The 22,888-nt window shown below is 36.4% G+C and overlaps 2 protein-coding genes across 5 annotated transcripts in view; one reads left to right on the top strand and one right to left on the bottom strand.

Annotated features, from left to right (window-relative positions):
- Positions 1 to 16,813, bottom strand: part of LOC136258947 (interaptin-like) — a 43,484-nt gene extending 26,671 nt beyond the window's left edge. For 3 of the 4 annotated variants that reach the window (XM_066052365.1, XM_066052357.1, XM_066052342.1), the window contains exons 1-7: positions 16,669 to 16,813; positions 13,743 to 13,851; positions 13,488 to 13,692; positions 9,079 to 9,121; positions 5,669 to 5,773; positions 2,153 to 2,299; positions 867 to 1,001 (exon numbers count right to left, since the gene is read on the bottom strand). In XM_066052365.1, the coding sequence (XP_065908437.1) occupies positions 867 to 1,001; positions 2,153 to 2,299; positions 5,669 to 5,773; positions 9,079 to 9,121; positions 13,488 to 13,692; positions 13,743 to 13,851; positions 16,669 to 16,688 (764 nt within the window). In that variant the 5' untranslated portion in view covers positions 16,689 to 16,813. The remainder of the gene's footprint in view (positions 1 to 866; positions 1,002 to 2,152; positions 2,300 to 5,668; positions 5,774 to 9,078; positions 9,122 to 13,487; positions 13,693 to 13,742; positions 13,852 to 16,668) is intronic. The other variant, XM_066052350.1, reaches the window with a different exon arrangement.
- A 78-nt stretch (positions 16,814 to 16,891) lies between these two features.
- LOC136258975 (heat shock 70 kDa protein 12A-like) lies at positions 16,892 to 22,607 on the top strand. The gene is made up of 3 exons (XM_066052373.1): positions 16,892 to 17,328; positions 18,903 to 19,118; positions 21,267 to 22,607. Exons 1-3 carry the CDS (start codon positions 16,981 to 16,983, stop codon positions 22,506 to 22,508), a joined length of 1,806 nt encoding a protein of 601 aa, XP_065908445.1. The 5' UTR covers positions 16,892 to 16,980; the 3' UTR covers positions 22,509 to 22,607.
- Positions 22,608 to 22,888: the final 281 nt, after the last annotated feature.

A 22,888-nucleotide genomic window follows, 5' to 3' on the forward strand; every position in this document is an offset into this window, starting at 1 on the left:
AACTACTGATGGTATAGAAACTCAACACGTTCATTCACACACACTCTGTAGCATTAACTAGATATTGCAGAATCATCAAACATGCTGGAGCAATTACAAACAAATAAACATAAACAGACCATTCAGCCAATTTTAAGCGCACATACATAGCTCCATGGTAACTTTTTCATCTTTGCCATGGAGATGTCTGCGAAATACATTGTAGCAAGTATAGTTTTTAACTTTAATTATAAAAGTAGAAGTTTGAGATACGGAAGCTATTTAGATTGTAATTGACATGCATGATCAATTAGCCCAAAGGCAATGCAATGCCACGCAGATGTCTCACTGGAACTTTTGAAAAGTACTTTGAAGACAACTAACATTGATGCATGCATAATGGCTTAGAACAGCTAGTAGTAGTATCCTGTAAGAGTATCACAATGACTGTTTTATTAGAGTACATTACAATGACTGCTCCATTAGAGTATCTCAATCTTTTTTACAAATACAAGTAGCTGAAAACTGGTGCTGGACTGGCCGGACCGTGGACTCCAGCCCTGGAATTTAGTTGTGAGATCAAAGGTAGCAGCCAAGAAATGGCTGGAATGATATTAATGTGAGAGAAGTAAACCCTTGCACGCAAGGCTTGCTTATTTGTTCTTCAGGAGGCCCACATTTGATATCACATCTCTTCACACCAGTTACTCTTTGAAGGCTGTTAACAGAATATATCCTAGGCATTATCTTCATTATTACCTTCGTTTTTTACTTCACCCAATGCTTAGGTGATTACTCTACTTCAGACTCAGGACATACTTTTGCAGGAAATTACCCTTGTGACATGCATAGCATTATTACTATTAGTATGGTTATTAATAACATACGATTTATGGCGTTGCTTCAATTCTTCTTGACATGACTTCAATTTCTCTTCTTTCTGTGATAAATCCATAAGTACTGTTTCATGCTTACTTTGCCATTCAGTAAGCTGTATCAATTGAGCTTGTAGCTTTTCTTGACTAAAAATATATAACATAAATGTATCAATAAATTATCCATGTAATAATTGTATACAAGTAGAAGTAAGTTTGATTAGAGATAAAAAATTAAAAAAGAGAACAGCAAAAAGTAGCGAAACAAGATAGATTAGCAGATATAATAATGGACATTTAATCCCTATACTTAAGTAGGGACCCACCAATTATGCTGGCATAATTATGAGCATAATAGGTGCCTGAAAGCATTGAGCATAATGTTAGCATAATAGGAAGAATATTTGAGTCATACTACAAATCCTTAATGGTAAAAATACATATCACAGAAAAAGATTGATATACTCTAATAGAACAGTAATAGAACAATCAGGCAGCTGACTGTTCTATTAGAGTATATCGATCTTTTCTGTCACATGAATTTTGAAGAGCAAAGATGTGCTTCAGCCACTTATTATGTGCCTATAACTGCAAATTTATTAGGAAAACATGAGAAATGAGGCATAAAGCTTGAGCATAATTTGAGAATAGATAAAAATTTTGAGCAGTGCATCATAGCATAATAGGAAAAATTTTGGGCATAGTAGGCGGGTCCTACTATGAGTGAAAAATCAAGGCCATAAGCCTTATATGCATTGTTGAGTTATGTTTGGCTGAAGGCATCATGATCAGTTAGTCAATTAGTCCGTCAGCAGAAAATATAAACTTTTCAAAATTCCATAGAAATTTGTTGGAAGGGTTTAGGGTTGCTCTGAAAGTATTTTGAGGCTTGGTTATGATACGCCGAGTTGTTTTGAAAGAAACTTTAGGCTGTTAGAAAGCCCAAAACTCTTAACAATGTATAGTACTACTGTACTGTATGATAAAGTTGAGTATATGGCAAATGATACGTTGTATTATACTATTGGCATTGTGCATGTGTATGACAAAACTTTATGCCCAAGAAGCAAACCTTCTTGCATCCTAGCAACAGATATTACTTTTGTTAGGGGGATTAGAATTATCTTCATTTGTTTGTCCAGTACTTTGCTATATAGGTGAATATAATTTTAAAAATTATCATTATTAGCATTTTGGTACATACAAGAATTGACTTCCCATATGGTCAAACTTCATACATACATTTCATTTGATTTTAATACATATATACAAGTATGTTGTATGCATTAACTCCATACTTCTTTTGATAACAGTTTACTTCTTCTCCCTTCTGTGTTATAGTTAATTGTGCAGCATCATTGTCTCTTTGTAGCTGAACAAGTTTGGCAGAGAGTAATTCCTTTTCATTTGTCATGGCTTCAAGCTGCCTTCGAAAGTTGTTGGCTCTGCAAAAAGAATAACTTTTATAGATAAGTACATTATGTGAAAGTACAGTACATACAGTTTTCCCTCATCAAATATGCACACTTAAACACTCAAACAACATAGCAAACTATATTATGTCTTCATTTTGCTTACATTTTCTGCATTTGTGAGTAATCTTGAGTGGTTTGGCACCAAATTGTGTAATAATTCTTAAACAATGTTTTATGATAGGCTAACAATATCGTGACAACATTCAGCTCACACCAGTACATTATAAAGAAAATGTAATTTTAAGCGTATGTAGCTTACATGGTAACTTTACTATCTTTGTCATAGAGTAGTCTGTCAAGTAGCACAGGCTGTAGCAATACCAAATTTGAGTGAAAATGTCCCAGCTGATGCTCATTCGTCAAGTATATACATACTTAAAATTGCACTTTTCTCCCATTTTTTCTTTTTGTAATTTTCTACAAACATTGGAGATTTACTTTGTCCTTTTTATTTATTTATTTATTTTAGTACTGTACAGATAAAATTAACACATGTACAGGATATTGGAGAAATCAAGGGTGAAAAAAATTACAAGATCTGAGGGTCAGCTGGAAACTAGTGCCAGCTGCCATAATAACTTACTAATAGTATACTTACTTACTTGCTTACTTACAGCTATAATTAAAATTAACTACATTACAAAGTGTTAAAGTTACATGAGTGGGGGAAGCTTACTACAATTTCTACAAGGACATAAAAAATGCAAAGTACAATTATTGTTAGTGTCAAAAGTATTTATAAAATGTTTCCATAGATAATTGATTAACTTTTGCTTGATGGTAGGAAGGGAGAGGGATAAGTCAATGATAGGCAGTGATACGAATTAGCTACAGTAACATTGTCAGAATTTCTGTGGCATAACTTGCTGGTGGAAGATCTGGTATGGCCATTATTAAAACAAACATGGGTAGATATATTGAAACTGTTTGTGGGTTATTCAGGGATTTTATTAGAAAAATAACATCTTGTAGCTCAAGAACATACATTAAAGGTAACAGTTTAAGATGGGTCGATCCTGTTTTATAATCCATAGTATAATAGATCAAAATGAATTTGGTTGCACGACGCTGGACTCTCTCAAGCAACAAAATGTCCTTCATGAGACAAGGTCACCATAAAGCAGAACAATATAGAAGTTTGGACCTCATTAATGTTAGATATAATGTTAAACTTTTTATTAGCTTGAATGGAAGTGGTATTTTTTAAAGTACTGCAAAGTAAACCAAAGGTCTTGTATGCCTTGGCTACTGTAGAATCAATATGACTAGACCATGTCAAATTATCAGAGAAAACTATTCCAGGGTCACGATGTTCTGTGGCATTATATAACTCAATGCCATTGATGAAGTAATTGGTAACATGTGAAGTGGTTTTAAAATGTAAGATGACACATTTCTTAATGCTGAATGAAAGATGGTTATCAAGACTCCATTCATATAGTGAATTCAAGTCGCTTTGAAGTAGGTTGGAGTCTGTGATAGAATGAATTGCTTTAAAGCACTTGAGGTCATCTGCAAACTTGAAAATTGTTGCATTTTCAACTCTATTAGATAGGTCATTAACATAGATTATAAACAGTAGTGGACCCAGGATGTTACCCTGGAGTACACTAGATTTGACAGGTAAAGAGCGAGATATACTGTTATTAACCAGAAAACATTGACTACGATCAGACAGATGGGACCGTAGCCAAGACCATACTCCACCTGTGATTCCAGCAGACCATAACTTCAACAGCAGGTTAGAATGTGAAACACTATCAAAAGCTTTGTTGAAATCAAGGTATATACTGTCAGTTTGATTTCTACTTGAACAGAGATCATCAAAATATAGTAACAACTTTTGCAACGAAGATTTTTTACAGAATTTGAATTGATGGCTTGATATGGAGTCTGGATAGAAATCAAGGATTTTGTTATACACCAATCGTTCTAAGATTTTGGATACATTGCATAGTAAAGAGATACGGTAATAGATTTGACAGTAGATTTATGGCCAGACTTAAAGATTGGAATTATGTTGTGGCATTTCCAGTCACTAGGGACCACACCTTTTATCAAAGACAAAGAAAAAGATAATGTAGAGGTGCAGTCAATGGGTCAGCACAACTATTTAGGACTTTAGGTCCAATGTTATCTGCACCAATGGCTTTATAAATCTGTAAAGATCTTAACTCTTCAAATATGTCTTCAAAACTGAGAATAATTTCAGAAGTAGTAGTAGATGGAATGGACGCCTCTTCTAAGTTTGGTAAGGAGGTGGTAGTATCAGTAAAAACAGAGTAAAAGTATTGGTTAAACAGTTCAGCCTTATCTTCATCTGACACAGCTTTTACAGAATCGTTGACTAAGATTGATGGAAGGGATCTAAACTTAGCGATAGTTTTAATATAATGAAAGAGTTTAGGGTTCTTAGATTGTGCGTAAATGTTAATCAGTTCTCTTTCATAACTTTCCTTTATGTTTTTTAACTCTTGTTGTGTGAGGTCTTCTAATTGACTCAAATGTCGTAGAGTGGTAAGAGTAAAATGACGACGTAATCTTTTACGAAGACTACAGAGACATTTAAGATGGTGTCTAATTGTTGGAGAGTACCACTTAGGATACTGTATAGATTTAAGTTTAATCTTGGGAATAAACAGATCCATGCCACAAAGTAGTAACTGCTTTAATATAGCCCAGGCTTTGTTAACATCAGTGGTATAGTAATAAGTTGTTAAGTCACAAGCGTATATGTACTGATTTAATCCAATGTAGTCCCCTTTAGAATAGTCAAACACATATCTTGCTGACATATGGGTAATATAAGGGGAACTGAAAGAAAATGAGAAGGTGATTGGATAATGATCAGATGGAATGTCAAATGAATTAGTATTATGAACAAAAAGGTTACTAATGTCACTTTCACAATTGGTAAAAACTAAATCAAGTATATTACCACAAATGTGGGAAGGTTGATCCACAAGTCATCCACAGCTGTTTCTGCTGTAGGCTTGGCAAAAGTGGCTGGTTTTCTTGTGATAATACTAGCACTATGGCAACTATGCGTCCTCACATGACAAAATAATAGCGCTCGTTAAATCATTGAACGTGAACAATGCATAGCGATTGGATAAACCTAGATTTTGAGCATGTGTTATATTGTACCTGAAGGCATGGAGTATATTAGAAAACAAGGTGGAGTATATATATGAGATTTATTACCCACCCAAAACAACCTAAATAGAGTCTAACAGATATTATTGGAACTTTAAAAAATCTGTAGATCCATTATATACACCCATAGTTACATGTAACACTACATTGCCAAAAATTTGATTCTTTCAATATTGATCAAACCTATTATGTTCCTGCTCCAATTCATCTTGATAAGACTTCAATTCTTGGCCTTTTTGTGACCCAGCTGCAGCTCCATCTTTGTAGTCATCAGCTAAGTGTTGGTGCCTATAAATTTTTAAAAAAGCATATCAAAGTTTTAAACAAATATGAGATCAAGTCAATTACATTTAATAGCACTAGCGTATATTCACCATCAAATAATACCTATCAGACAAGTACATGTTCGCTATGAATTACAGCTATTATGCATATCATGTCATAATTATATAAAGTCTGCTCATGCCTTTCTTCATATGTACAGGGCTTATAAGATACTAGAGCAATAATTTTGAACATGTGTCCTCATTAATTTTATGAGCAGCTGGGGGAATTCCTACCAACCCACTAAAAATACAATGTACAATATACAATAAGAATAAGAATTGATTGTCAAGAGCTATTTATGTGCTGGCATGCTGTAATTTTGTTACTCAAATTTATAAGTAGCATAACTGCCACAACTTTATGAAAACCATGCAATTCTTTTCTACAAATGGCCTTGTGAATAGAACTTAGCAAAGAGGGATAACTTCTATATAGTTAGTCACACAGGGTTTATGATGACTGTCAGACAATGAACAAATTTCTGACAAATTGCCTATTTCCAACCATATTTTGATTTGGCAGGACATTGTGTCCTTTCAAAGTGTAAGTGGAAGCCTACCATCTGTGCTGTGCAAGTAAGTAGAATTTGAGGAAAATGGGAACAGGACGAGAATGGAAAAGTGGGAACGAGAATAACCCATAGATAATGCCTGATAAAGGTCATCATGCAATATACAGTTGGATTATACAATGTTTCTTTTGGATACTTTGCTAAAATCGAAGCATTCTAATAGAGCAGTCAATAATGGTTTGTTAACTAGAGATTGATGGCCTGTCAATTGATGGGCTATAGCTTAGGTATATAGACTAGCTAAGTCATCAATATTGAAAGTTAGCTACTCCTTTGAAACCATAAACATTAAAATATTCAACTATTAACCATTATCTGAAAGCAGTAGGTACAGTTTTCAAAGCCTATAATAGGCACTGTCAGTTAACTAGAGTACTTTGTGAATTCATTTTTTATTAGTAATATAGTAAGAAGTCATATTATGATGGCAGCACTGGTATTGCTTGTCAAGCTGAAGTGGCTCCAACCACATGTATGACTGCTTATATTGTCCTCAGTCTCTTCGTTGGAGCCATGCACCTACACGTATTGCAGTTCCACATACCTACGACGTAACTTTTTCCTGAGGTTGCAGGTACATCTATATGCAAGAACTGTCAGTTAATTACAGTACAGTCCATTTATAACTTCACACATGCGTGACATTTTTGGCATGGTGCCACGCAACTTTCCCCATGGCAAAAAAGGCACTGGTCATTTCCATGCATGGAAAAAGAGATTGCCATGCCATGACAATGCAACGCGTGGAGTCCTCTGATTGCCACGCTTGAAACCATTGCCATACATGGCTAATATTAGCCAATGCCCTTCTTATCTTTTTTCTAAGCATTCGGAAAGTGCATAGCAGCAGTACTGAATGACATGATCAATCGATTGCAAATGGGCGCGTCCTCTATACTGCAATCATGCATAGTCAAACACCAACTAATGGCTAAAGAGACATTTTTCATGCATTATCTATCACTTTACAAGGTGTTCAAAGGCTACAACTACGGTAGCAAGCTAAACTGCAATGGTTCAAAAGTGGGCGTGGCACACAAAGATTGATCACGAAGAGACGAACATTGATACTTTTATAATTCGAAGTTTACTTAACTTCCAAACCCACAAAACATTCAAAGCTTCATCCCAGCCCTATAGTACAGGAGTGTACATGTAACTACTGTAGAGTTTGTGGTTTACACGCACACATGGTTTATAGTCACATGTGGCGTAAGGACAACACGTGGCAGCCAGTAAGGGCTATGCGTGGCACACCACTCACGTGTGCCACTAAGCAAACTTACCGTGGGCCACGCAACAATGTTCCGTGGCAAGTGTCGTAGTTCTGTGTGGCGCTATGCCAAAAAATCCACGCATGTGTGAAGTTATAAATGGACTGTAGAATCCTGTGCAAAACACTATAATGGTTTAAATTTTATGGTTTCAAGGGAGTAGCTTACTTTCAATGTCGATGACTTAGCTAGTAATCTATATACCTAATCTATGAAAGCTATAGCCCATCAATTTATAGGCAACCAAGATGGGTCCCTGGTGGGATAGTTAACAAAACTTTCTTGACTGCCCTAATAGAGTATTTTAATGCAGGTGACTGCTATATTAAAGTGTTTCGATCGTTTTAGCAAAAGTATCCAACAATGTTGCAAAGAAACATTGTGTTGTAAAATCCACCTGTATACATGATGACTTTTATTAAGCATTTCTGTGAGTCGTTCCCACTTTTTGTTCCCATCCTGTTCCCCTCAAATTCTGCTTACCCGAGCTGTGCAGGGCTGTTTATCCTAGTAACAATAACTACCAGTTGGTTGCTAGGAGATCTTACATTCTACCCAAGGGAGGGGCCACCAATGCCAATTCCTCTGCTGTATTGAAACCTCACAGAAGTAGCTATACAGCAGTCTGTGGCTATGACAAGCAACACTTAGGCCACTTGGCAGCACAACAGGTAACATGCAGGGTACATTTGTGTATCGGTGTGTCCAGCCAAGTACATATTATTTTCTGACCAACTGCAGGCTTGTCAGGAGCTTTGTCCTGACACTTAATAATTTTCATCATAAGTTACATAAGTTCTTTATGTGCATATAGTGGATACAAAATTATCAGGAGCCTAGCGGTTGGGTTAGTAGATTTGCCCCGCTTCACTCATAAATTTCTACCTATCATTCTAGGAAATATCAAATAACACTATAGCAAAGAACAGAGAGCAAAGAATGTAAGCTAAAGCCAGTACTTGCCCAACTTCATTACTGTACATATCTAATGACAATTTTTGTACACCAATTCCATCATTAATTTTGAATGTACTTTTTTTCACAGCCAGCTTCCTGATAATAAGGCCTCTTGAAGAACAAATATACAAATTTGTATAGCATTTTACTCCATGACTAGCTGTACTAACAGCATTATCATCACAAATATATAATCAGATCTGCAAAAAGAGTCTTTTAGCTTTTACAAAATGTCTATTCATGTTTTTAACCTGTTACCTTAAAATTGACACCAAGCAACAATGGTATGTTAATTAATAGGGATGTGATGTGCCAAAATATCAAGCTGGTACTTTATTCACACTTCAAGTTATGAATTGTCAGGTATATGCAATCTGAAAGGCCTTCTTTTTAAATATCCAGTCACATATAACGTCATCATACAATAGTTTTATACATGCATGCATAGACAATGGGTTCCTTACTTAGGAATTTTCAGCAGATCTGTTTGTCCCACCAACTTTATACCTAAAGAGAATGTAGACATTATTATTAGTACTGGTTTTATTAAGGGGAACAATTATCAGAAACAATGCTTCATAGAATAAACATAATGCTGCATAATTTTAGTGTCTTGCAAACTGGTAACTATTTATGAAAGTTTCTCTTGAATTATTTATTCAATATCTATATCAGGACACACAATTGTGTATCATGCAGACAAGGAAAAGCAATGTGTCCAGGCACACAATAGACATCTGTGTATTGTATAGAAACCAAGAAAATGCGAATTTCATGTATACCTCAGTAATGGCTAAACATAAATAGCTCATTTTTCAGTGAACCATTATCAGGATGGGAGATCTTCTATACCAAATTTGAGCTAAATTGGTCCAGCCGTCTTTGAGATACTCACAATCAAGTTTGTCTTGTTGTCTTTGTGTTTTCTTAATTTTCATTTTTATGCCATTTACAAAATTGCAAAAACCTTATTGGATTCTTCTCAAGTTTGGAAGATGTAAAGAGCATATTATAGCACAATATTTCAATTTGTGTACAAACACGAAAGAAGTGGTGCAAATTTATGAGCAATTTTCAGAAATTACAAGTGTGATTTTTTGTCACACCTGCAGGTAAACTACTGACAGAAATAAGTTAAAATATGCAGACACACACAAACCCTTTACCACTCTACCACTGCTGTCAGTTGCTCACCTCACTTAATTTCTACATTATAAATGAAAGTTATACCAGAATGGCAGTTTTATAATTCCACAAGTATAACTTCAATATTAGAAATAAGTAGTGAAACAACGAAGGTTGCCTACATACTAGTAGCCATTAAATTCCTACTTCAGTCTATACCCATGACTGTATTAGGGATTAAATACCCACTAGTATGTCTTCAGGTGTATGCAACCTCCCTTCGTTTCTCTACTTTTTTATTCCTATGATCCCTATTCAAAGTTAAACTTCCTAATTTTTCTTATACTTGTTTGTTCACTTTTAAAGCAACATTATTATGACTGGTGAACCCACGTATACCATATCAGAAGAAAGAATGGTGCCAGGTTTACTGTTTTTGTCAAAATGCATACCCCAACTATCAATTACCAAAATAGCAAAGTGGTCATTACACTTCATTTTTTACTACGTTCAGCCTGTTACCCAGCATTACAAATGAAGAACACCATGGAAAGGGCCTCTGCAATCACTCCAGTCACAACGGAAAACTCAGACGATTTCCTTTACAAATGTAGGAAACCCATTGCATGGTGCTACCATAAATTGACACCTTGCGCTGTCAGCAAAAATAAATGGAACACAAAGGAGGACACAGATAAGTCCACGAAGCATGCATTGTACATACTGCAGTATACCAAAAGACACCTGTCAGGCTGAAGCAATGTCAAACAGTGATAAAATGAAGCCTGTAGAAGGCATCAGGCAGGCCGGCAGTCAGTCAGTAGAAAATTACATTATTTCTAAGGCTAAATTTTAACGGTCTATAGGTTATTCTCTCTAAAGAACAAAGCAGTCATAAAATAAAGTTCAAGAAAAATGTAAACTAGTCCCATATTTACAAGACACGTAGTGTATCAAGAAGCCAGTGGTACACCACTGTTTGTTAACAGGAACAGTTCCTCTGGGATGTAAATGTCATCCATGCTTTCTTATCAAAATAAGACTGTTTTCATTTTATTTTCCCAAGTAGCTAGGATAGTCTACATACCAATTTGCTTTAGTCATTCCTTAGTTATGTGTGAACAACCATTTGTATTTTTTCTTTATTGATTATAGAATATTGCCTTATATAATACAAATGTGTAACTCAGTAGCCTTGAAATTTACATAAGAGGGAGAGTCCATAGCCAATATTATCATTGTAAAAATCTGTAAGGGTTAAAAAAACTAATGGTGTCATAACAATAATGTTATTCCTAAGGGAAAACTGCTCATGAGGACAAGTTAGCAATCAATGTATGGTGGACAGTCTACCCATGTGAGCCTTTGTAGTTGGAAACACATTGATGCTGTAGCTCAGTCAAAAAACCTATTGTAGAACCTGTTATTCAGGATACTTGAAAATGAAGACAACTACATAATCTGGACACTTAGTAATGGTCCCATAGTATCTCTAGCATGTAAACTGACTAGGAAAATAAGGACACCTTGCTAGTCAGAACACTTTTTGTCAGTCCTATATATACAGGTTTCACTTATAATAACAAGCATGATACCTGTATAAAATTAATTGGTTACATTCTTCTTCATTTCAGGGTTAAGGTTTATATCTATATTTATCACACTCTATAATAAATGCTAGTGCACATCTCAATTCTTGAAGTTTGGCATATACATGTAACTATATAGTATTTTAATAATTGTTAGTTTAAAAATGAAGTAGGGATCTATGCAATAAAAAGTAGTGAAACAAGAGATGAATGATGGTTAGCTCGGTGGGAAGTCCCTTCTTTGGCATTGAACAAAATAATTTGTTATAACTAATGTGCGAAAGTAGGGACTCTCCCACCAAGCTAACCAGCATTCATCTCGTTTCACTATTTTTTATTTCATAGACCCCTACTTCATTAACAATTTTTTAAATACTAGTTTTTTTAGTTTTTTGTTGTAGCACAGCTAGCCACAGTGTAACTTGTGACTGTTCTATTAGAATATCATACATGACTGTTGTATTAGAGTGACTGTTGTATTTAGAGTATCGCGAGTCAGCCAAGGGGTCTGCAGCTAGCTAGACCAACAAGGGGTGAAGTCTTCTTGTTTACTGTTAAGTAAATAGTTAGATTGTTAAGAGGTGTTCATGGTCTCTGTACTCTATTGCTATTAGTCCACCTAGATCTTTATTATTTGATGGGTGTGGTCCCAAACCTATCATGAACAGGATTCCAATTACGAAGTTGCAGATATCTAGCTAGTATACCTCTTATAGTAGCGCCAGGACTGAAGCATTTCTGAAATCCAGCTCTGAAATAATTCTGTGGCATCAAAATATGCTGCTGAAAGAACTTGTTGATACAGAAAATTAACACCTTGATATGGTGTCATTGGATGAAGAAGAAGACAAGTAGCCTGATTGAAGATAAAAGAAAAGACAAGGCACAGAGGGTCTACACTCATTGGAACCCCGAAAGGCACATCTCACCGGTCAGTTTGTTATTGTGGTGTAGAATGGTGGCCAAGCACTGCTTTGTTTGACATCTAGTCTTGCGAATGTGGTCAGACAGTGAAGCAGACTAAATTTCTAGTTTTGGCAATTGTTTTTAAAAATCTTTATCCTGTCACCAGTAAGTGTTTTCTTGTTTTCAATGCTGTATATTTCATGCTAGATGGATATTCCACAAAGGCGATTTTTGTCCCATAATGTTTCTCTAGGACGACTTTTAAAGGTGGCAATATTGATGGCGCGTGTCACTTTGGGCGATCCCTACTTAAACAGTACTGTTTGATAAGGACATATTAAGGCAAATGCATGTACAACCGTATATACTGCGTAAAAGTTTAATAGTGGTGTAGGAACCCAGTAGCACTTCTTCCCTGAGCCCAGATCCCTGATAAACCTCCAGAACACATACAGCATTATTCATTATTCAACAATAAATCAAAAGGCATTACTTTATTAGAATAGTCAATAAATTTGCACTAACAATGCTGAAAAATTTCTCCAGGGTTCAAACTAGGGACCTTCAGGTCCATTCTCCCAAACTCTTCACCACTGAACTGATGTTGTCAGCTGCATAGCTCACTTAATTTCTAGCTGCCTTATAAATGAAAATTCCAGTTACGCAAATCTCCTCAATGGTGAAATTAGAGTAATGGAAAATGTAGATCATGCATTCTATGTGTTCTATCAGGCGTTTGCACTGACACTCTATTAGAGTACTACAACAACAATTGTATCCAAACAAATTGGGTACAAAACAAGCCCTAAATTCAATTTACAGCTGGTTTTAAAATGCAAAAAGTTATGAAATCTCTCCAACCTATCAAAAAGGGGTTCAAAATCCTGGGTGAAAAGGTTGTGATATCAAACATAACATCAACATCATAAACATCATTGTAGCCATTTCTTGGCTGCCATCTTTGATTTCACAACTTCTAACCCACAACTTGGCCGTTTGCATGGATACTATTCCCTTTAAAGTACACTTCCAGTATATAATCTATTCATGCCATGCCCTACTCAGATGAAGCATGCGTGTAGTCTCACAAATACTACTATCTAAGATTTTTCAACTAAAGCTTGCAGCTCAAAAATGCATGATAGCTTAATCATAAGTGGCATAAACACATAGAAGGCACATGATTCAGCTGAAATAAAATTGACTTTTAATTTAGACACTGTACTTATGTGCGTAATACATCATTTACCAACCTTGGAATAGGCTGGAAGGAGTTAGTGATAAATATGGCCTGGCCATGGAACTTTGCATTAGCTTTTGCCAATCAGTTCGATTTGACTTGAGGAATATTGAACCACGCTTTGCTAAACTAAACATCTTACTATGAAACTGCTGCTCTATGTCCCCAACTGCTATGCTTGTAAGATCATTTGTGGGAGTCTCAACTGCTGTTGGTTCCTACATGATGTTGTGAACAAGCACTAGACTATATATATATATGTATTTACCTGACCACTTGTATTATCCTTAATAAGTTCACCAGACTGTCCACTTTCACCGCCATCATGAGAGTGAGGTCTACTTTGCGTGTCCCACAAACCTTTAATCCAATTAATCCTAGGTAGATTATTATACAATGATAATATAATTAACTACAAGGCGTATTGCAATTACACATACCCCAATCAGTGGAAATTTACTGTTGATATTCACCAAGTGGTTTATCAACAGTAAATTTCTGATGACAAGAGGTGTATATAAATGCAATACACCAAAGTAGCCATGGTTGCTTTACACAGTTCCTAAATGTGGTCTTCTTTTACCTTGTCAAACATTTTGTCATGGGCACAAACAAACAAGTATCCATGCACATATTTTGCAAACCACTTCAGGAATCCAGGTTCATGCATGTCACGCCTATTTGCAGGCTAATAGCCCACAGTGGGTGCCAGTATGATCAATCACGCAGGCTAATAGCAGTGTTGGGCAAATTACAGTGGAACCTCAGTTATCTGGACCCCAATTATCCAGATTCTCGGTTAACTGAATTACGGAAATGACTGCTCTATTAGAGTAGTGACTGTTCTATTAGGGTAGTTGAAATATTGATATGTTTAAAAATTTTGATTATGCTATTTTAATGTTATTTATACACAGTTTCAGAGATACGGACTTTTCAGACTTATGGACCACCTCGGGTCCCAAGGAGTTTGGATAACTGAGGTTCCACTGTACTTTGTAAAAGTAACTAGTTACATATTACTTGCAACTGAACTATTTAGTTACAGTTACATATTACCCATAAAATAAAGTAACTATAATAATATTACATATTATATTACTTTGCGTCCACCTTAAGCTGTCATGTGTGAAACTACCACCTTATCACGTGACATGATTGCATTGTTGGACAATGGTTATAAGTAAGAAGCTGCTGAATAAGCTTATATGAATGAACAGGTTCTAGGGATATACAGAAATAAATTTTAAAAGTCCCACAATCGTTTTGTTACTATCAAACTCAATCGCTGGAGGAAGCCTATGAACAACTCTACTATGCCAAACTATGGCGAATTACGCGCAAGTTCATTCATGTAATGTTAATTCATGTGTGCATGTGCGTTAGCGTATCATGTAATGTGCACTTATTACGAGGCATGTTATATATCATATGTACCATTAAGATTGACTTTTTATACTATCTTTGTTATATTTATATGCTTGAAGGGGATGTGGACTAAAAAATTCCTGACAACACACTCATTGTACCCACCATGGTGGTAGAGCCAGATTTAGTACATTTTGGCTGTATACATCAGTTTTATGTAACAAACTTCAAAAATAATTAGCTATTAAAACAAGCTCCTAGTCTTCTCAAGGTTCTCATCACAACACTGGTTGAAGAGGGATAGAAAAGAAGATACATGTCTGAAATTACATTTCAAGGAGTAAGAATGAAAAATCCAATGGAAAGATTGATATGCTCTAGTAAAACAGTAAGATACTCTAATAGAGGAGTCAGCATGCATCACACGGAATACTTTTTAAACACGATAGCAAATAATCAATAATAATGTGGTTAAGTATTGACAACAATAGGTAGGGTCAGTTAACAACACTAAACCTCTATAGTTATCCACTTGTGTTGTGTCCACTTATAAGTGAAGCTCATTTGTAAGCAGTGAATAGTGATAGATCTGAAAAAAATCTAATTAATGGGATCAGACCATAATTTATTTGGCACTACAATTTATTTCTTGTGCCATTCTAAAACATTAAAATTTCATAATTCCTAAGGAGTATGCCTCAGCCCTTCCTCCTCTGTTTAGCTGACCAACCAACCAAATATGCTAATTTTACAAATGAAGAAAAATAGATGAACAAGCTTGATGACTAGTTAAAATATAATTGCATCAGTGGTTGCAAGTGATATAGTCATCACCATAATGGTAATAGAAGAATATAAACATGATCACCTCTGAAGACACTAGCAAAAAGACTTGCTGATTATCTTTAATCAATCCAGTCAGGCTTTACAGGGTTGTATACCTATCAGTGGCCATGCATCCATCCAACAAGGAGGTTGTTGTATCTACAATTTCATGGTGTTTACAAATCATGAATGTGGCCACGCTGATGATTGACTAAAATTTGTTAATTGCGTGTATGGGAATACGTTTTGACTAGTCTTGCCCCCAGACCACAAGGGTCTGGTGACACGTAATAGAAATGCTTTGACTGTAAAACAAACCCTTACAATATCTATATCAGATCATTGTGAGACATGAGCTCAATCTTCACTGTGCTGCTTAGGATCCGTGATGCTATGATAAAGAAGTATCAGTAGATTGTCACCAGTAAAGGAGGTGACGATAAACAAACGTGAGTTCTAGTAGTATAGTAATAAAGAGTAGCTGATGTCAGAGCTGTTCTCGGATCTGATTGGTGAACAATAAATTCCTTGGTTATATACCTCACTGCCAAGAGTTTGTATTGTGTCACTAGACCCTGTCTAGTTTAGCAAAAACAATCCTGCAAGATACCACAGGCAAGTTCCCACAAGTTCTTGCAAGAAAAGACCGGATTTTCTGGAAATCTCTTGTAGGACTTTCAGGATTTGAGTCCTGCAAGGAATTCTTGCAAGATATTGGCTTGCAGGGGAGAGACTAATGATCAGACATATGCATCTTGGAGTGGCTATCTGGTTGTAAATATTACATTTGTGAAAAGGAGCATAGATAAACCTCATCATGTGATTCCTACCTGATATCTTAGATGGCTATGAGCCGCTACCATTATTCATGGACAATTTGCCGGTGTGTCATTACTATGACTGTTACTTGCACTCCAACTACAGCCATTTACTATTACCTCGACTATTACAGATACCTGCTCACCATGCATAGACGAAGAATATACTATCTATGTTCTCACCAAGTACTCAATGAACTCATTTCCTCATCACTGTTTTCTCATCTTTTACCGTAAAAAAAAAAATCGTATCACGTACGCATAGTCCCCGTTCGCACGTCTGTTTGGTAAAATCCCTTCTAATTCCTAGTAATAGAAAGGTAAATCCCAGACATGTAACCTCAACAAAATACTCGGAATTGAAATGGTAAGTCCCTGGAGAAGTCCCTTAACGTAGCTATAGAGATTACGTACGTGTATTATCACGTGTGTGCCAATATTTTTGAGACAAAGTTTGAAAGACTTGGAGTGCAAGAGATTGAAAATACGTGGCAAATGGCTGAAAGCAGTCCAGTGAACGGTACTGGTGATATTACTCATTACATTGCGATAGACTTTGGCACCTCTGGTTGTGGAATTGCGGTGTGGAATACCAAGATTCGATCATCTTCAATGGGTGACGACCCAGACATTTATACGAATCCAAAATGGGTGCCTGGTACTAAAGGAACTGCTGTGAAATGCCCAACAGTGTTACTTCTAGATCATAATGGTGAATTTGAGGCCTTTGGGTTGAAAGCGTTACAGAATTATCAGAACAGCAAGCGTAGCCTACGCCACCCTAAAGAAGCCGACAATTATTACTTATTCACGCGCTTCAAAATGTACCTTTACAACGAAAAGGTGTGTTTTAGTGGGGGGTGTGTGTGTGTGTGTGTGTGTGTGTGTGTGTGTGTGTGTGTGTGTGTGTGTGTGTGTGTGTGTGTGTGTGTGTGTGTGTGTGTGTGTGTGTGTGTGTGTGTGTGTGTGTGTGTGTGTGTGTGTGTGTGTGTGTGTGTGTGTGTGTGTGTGTGTGTGTGTGTGTGTGTGTGTGTGTGTGTGTGTGTGTGTGTGTGTGTGTGTGTGTGTGTGTGTGTGTGTGTGTGTGTGTGTGTGTGTGTGTGTGTGTGTGTGTGTGTGTGTGTGTGTGTGTGTGTGTGTGTGTGTGTGTGTGTGTGTGTGTGTGTGTGTGTGTGTGTGTGTGTGTGTGTGTAACGTTTCTAGTACTTATATATATGTAGCGAGATATCTAGCAAGGATTCATTGTGCACCTATCAATGTAATCCCCAACTACCACTAACACAGGCTGAGGTGGGGGAAGGTGGGGATTTGCAAAACTGAAAATTACAATTTCCCACCTACTGGGAAAATACTGGCAATGCAAACCCCGACCGAATCTCAACCTGCAAACCCCGGGAATACTGGGACTAGGAGGGGATTTGTACAGTTGTGTGGCATTGGTCTAGTGATGAGTTAGTTTGAGTGGATTGTAGTATGAACGTAATAGCTAGCACCCGAGACACTCCTTCCTAAACTGAAAGCACACACCTTTGCTGTCTGAGTGAATTTCTTTAGTGAAGACAAATCTCCACTATGTAAGGGAATTTAGCGATCAATTCCCCCACCATCCCCAACCTTCCCCACCCTCAGCCCGTATTAGTGGTAGTCGGGCATTACATTGATAGGTGGGCATTACATTGATAGGTGCATTATACTACATGTATTGTGAGGTTTTGATGTAACAACAAGGTGTCACCATTTGTGATGTATGAGCAGCCGTAAAAGTACAAATATAGTTTACATTGTGCCACACTTGCTCAGGACAGCAGTATTCACGAATGGCCTGGCAATACAGTTGTCTAAACCCATGGAAGCAGTTCAAGGTATGCTTGTACTTCAGTGAGAAATGCTGATTACACAAGTTAGTTTGGTTTCCAGTGATGTTAGTTACACGTTTAATCGATATTATGTATGATTAATGACATAACTATATGAAAAGAATAAACTCAGATGTGTTGCATGACAACTTCACAATACGCCCTTTTATAGGGATATAGGATACTCTCATTATAAACTCATGCTTGTAGATGTGATTATGTGTTTATGGTGGGAACTTGACAAATTGACCAAAAACATAAATTCAGCAACAGATATTGCATCCATTGATAAATGGGCCAGGTTCCACGTATGCTTACGGATGACTAAACCCACAAAGCAGATATTTCATCACAAGCAGGATTGTACAGTGTACAGCATGCGTAATTTGTTCTTCTGTCAGCTTACAACAGTACAACCTTGTGTGCAACAGTGTAGCACCAATTTGTCAGTAAAGAAATTATAGCATTTTGCTTAATTATAATCTTTTCGACAAATTAAAATCTTGCCAACTATGGATTTAAGTTGTAGTTGACAGTATGAAATTAACTGTATTCTTACAGCACCTGTCACGAAACTTGATGATTAAGGCTGCCAATGGCAAAGAATTACCGGCACATGTAGTCTTCACCAAATCACTAAAGGAAATAAAAGAAGTGATTTTACAGCAGCTGGAGGAGCAAATTGGTGGGTTTACAAAAAAAGTTCAATGGATCTTAACAGTACCAGCTATATGGGGTCCTGCTTCTAAGCAAATTATGAGAGAAGCTGCTACAGAGGTACGTACGTGTTTACATGTACAGTATGAATAATAAGTAAACCAGGAAACATTAAATTACATAAAATTCCTTGAACACTTGAGCAACATGACTCATTAGGGATCAATATGTTAATCATGAAATGAGAAAAATCCAGGGATTGTTCATGCATACTATTTACCGATAATCTGCTTGGATTACTTTATGAGACACAGTATGACTCTGTTTGAGATCAGTGGCTATTATTGTAGCTCGTACAGTACTATTAATGAACACATATTATATATGTATGTGATCTGATTTTGGAAAACCTACTGTACATTTTGGGCACAATGTACATCCGTAGATAAACAGTATTTTATGGTAATAACTCACTAACCTTGGTAGCTATGCAAGTAACATTTCCCTCAAGTTGGAGATATTTACAGTATCGCCTTTCTGAGCATCCAGTGCAATTTTGTAGGTTTTTTCATGAGTGTTACAGAAGGGGGGGGGCAACACTTGGGGTTCAAAATAGGTGAGTGTACCCAACCCAAAACAGCACAAAACACATTTCACATTTGCATAACTTTGCCAGCCACTCTAAGCCAATAACATCATCTGAAGTCACTCCAGAGTCCTCCCAGGGCCTGTGGGCCCTGACATGCCTAAAGAAGTCTGTCTCCAAGAAAGCAGGCCTGGTAAGAACATTAGTATGAAAATTGTTAACCAGATGGTGTAGCCATCTTGTGCTGATGTTGTTTTAAAACTTAATTATCTACCCAAAAGATGGATTTCCAAAATCTGGTCATAAGCATACATGGAGCCACACTAATTTATTGGTATAGTTTCTAAGTATGCAGCATGAACCCATACCCACACACTTGTTCGGTTTTTTTTTAAGCTGGATTAAAATTTGAGTGTAATTGAGCAATTAAACTTACTTATTTTTATGTACCTATATCACATGTTATTTCACCCATTGTTTTCAATTTTTTTTATTTGAAAAGTACAGTGTACACACTATATGTTGGGTTTGCTGAAATGATCGCATCAGTGTTGAAACTGGGTCACTACAACTGACCCGGGTATGACCCAGATTAATAAAACTGAGGTGTGCTTCAAGAGCTACATTTTTGGTTCGTGACTACCATGTTAAGTACAAGGGTAGCTATATGAAAACTAAGTAGATAAGTTTAATAATTAGCGATATCAGTCAGTGGGCGTGGTTCCCATATAGCAAGATATGTATCCTGCTAGTGGGTGTGGCTTTGGGCATACCTAACACAACGTACTTATAAACAGTATGAAAATTTCCCTATATTAAAGTGGGCATGGCTTATGAAAGCTACTGCAAGACTAGTCTCGTACAATAACGAATGATTAGTGGGCATGGCTTCACATAAGCCTGCAGGTTGGATTTGTGCATACCTAGAGAATGCAATACTACAAATAAATGGGTATACTGTAGCTGCTAGTGTAGTGGTGTGCAATATCAGGATTTTTATTTCGATATGTTATCGATACGATATTGGGGTAAATATCAAAATTTCGATACGATTTTCGATAATTTTTAATTGTGAGGGTGGTATAATTGCGTGGGCGGCAGATATTTATAAATATGCTTGAAATACAATTTACAACCTTCATTTTTAGTGTGATTGTGCAATCGCTGTAGATTTATCGAAATATTCTTTGATATTTCGATAATTATCGCAAAATATTACCTTTTTGATAAATATCGAAATCTGCTAAAGCAGTATCGAAAATCGATACGACATCGACAAAATTATTGCGAAATTGATATTTTTTCGATATATCGCACATCACTAGTAGCTGCATGTATGGCTGCAGACAATCATCCTGACAAGTGGGTGTGGCTCACGAAAGAAGCTGCGTTGCATCAGGACTTGACTATGTACATGTATATATCGTCTAACTAATTAATTTTCCTCATGCATACCGGATCAGACCTGGGTAATCTGTGAAGCTGATCAGACCCAGATTATCCAGGTGAACCAACCTGGTTTCAACACTGGATCGCATGTGTAACAACATGTAAAGATACAGTTAGTTTAATGACTGATGTATTTTTAAACAAGGTTCATTGGGAATATATCACATTTACTGCTTATCCCAATTGTGTTTAATGTATACCAATAGAAATGCATACAATTTCTGGTTATACAGGCTGGCCTTGGAGTTGAAGATGGCTCTACCCTTGAGCTAGTTTTGGAGCCAGAAGCAGCTGCCTTGTATTGTCAGAGAGAAATTCTCAATGTTGAGGCTAAAGATGGTGAAGTAACTAGTCACTATCTTGTGGTTGATTGTGGAGGAGGCACACTGGATATGGCTGCACATAAACTGACTAAAACAAAAGATGGAGAAGTTTTCATTGAGGAGATACATCAAGCACATGGTGGTCCATATGGTGGCTTCATTGTCAATGATGAATTTGAAAAATTGCTAGAAAATTTGTTTCAGTTATCACATACAGATCTCAATGAAGTCAAACAGAAATATCCTCGCCAGTGGACTAAAGTAATCCAGGAAGATTTTGAACTGTCCAAATATAGTGTTGATTCAAGTACTCAAACTATTACCGTTATTTTACCTGGAAAAATTAGGGGATTTGTTGAAAGCAAAACAGGTAAAACAATGGAAGAGTTGACAAGTGAATATAAACGCCACGATGTGGAGTGGGATGATGAAGATGAAGGAGTGGTTTTAAATTTCAGCACCATCAACAGCTTGTTTTCACCAGTAATCGCTCAAATTATTATGGCTATTAAGGATGTACTACAAAAGCCTGAATGCCATTGTATTAAAAAGATATTAATGGTTGGAGGCTTTTCTGAAAGCAACCTTTTATTTTCAGAAGTTAAAAAAGCCTTTTCACCCACCCTAACAGTAGAGAAAAGCTCTACACCATCACTGTCTGTGTTAAAAGGTGCAGTTATCTTTGCCTTGCACAAAAATATTATTAAATCTAGGAAGATGCATCAGGCAATTGGTATTGAAACTTGGGATGATTTCATACCTAGCTTTCATGATGAAAGTAAAAAAGTATCAGCAGGAGGTAAAGACTTTTGCAAAAACATATTTACCAAATTTGTTGAAATTAATGAAAGTGTTTCCACAAATAATAGTATTAAATATGAGTTTACACCAGCCACTGAAGACCAAGGTACTTGCAAAATTCGAATCATTGGATCTCGAGATGACAGAGCTCTTTACACAGATGAGAATTGTTGCTATGAAATTGGTCAAATGACAATTGAAGATTTGCCTAAGAGTGAAAGTGGAGTTTCTCGTGAAGTAGAAATTGGTTTGAATGTCAGTGGGACGGAGTTTACAGTCAATGCTTTCTCCAAAGGTACTAGTAAGGAATTGCGTGCTAAGCTAGACTGTGTTAAGGACAGATATTCGTGAGAACTGAGCTAACTACATCAGAAAGAAGTTCTTGCAGTATTCATACATGCACATGTACAACTACTTTACTGTATATTGATTAAATCATTTGCTATCATAGTTGCCATGTATATTAAGTATTAACAGAAGTTTGTTGGGTGCTGGCTTTATGTCATGAGACTTCACAACCTGTAAATCATTTTTAGCAAAAAAAAATGGGTACTGTTGTATGCAATAATGTACCCCACATCTCTGGAGCAGTGTAATTGTACTCACTTTTAATTCTAGTTCTCATCCTCCCTGACCATTGAAGCTGGTGGCTTGGAATCTATGCATATATATCACTACATTTCATAACAAAGCTATACTAATGATTTCAGTGTCCATGTTGTTGTATACTT

This window comes from Dysidea avara, chromosome 1, assembly GCF_963678975.1.
Source record: "Dysidea avara chromosome 1, odDysAvar1.4, whole genome shotgun sequence".
Classification (NCBI taxonomy): Eukaryota; Metazoa; Porifera; class Demospongiae; order Dictyoceratida; family Dysideidae; genus Dysidea; species Dysidea avara.

Bases quoted from the DNA above. Each gene is read 5' to 3' on its own strand.
- LOC136258975 (XM_066052373.1), top strand. From the start codon at position 16,981: ATGGCTGAAAGCAGTCCAGTGAACGGTACTGGTGATATTACTCATTAC. The intron at 17,329-18,902 runs GTGTGTTTTAGT...GTATTCTTACAG, and splicing joins TGTACCTTTACAACGAAAAG to CACCTGTCACGAAACTTGAT. The intron at 19,119-21,266 runs GTACGTACGTGT...CTGGTTATACAG, and splicing joins TGAGAGAAGCTGCTACAGAG to GCTGGCCTTGGAGTTGAAGA.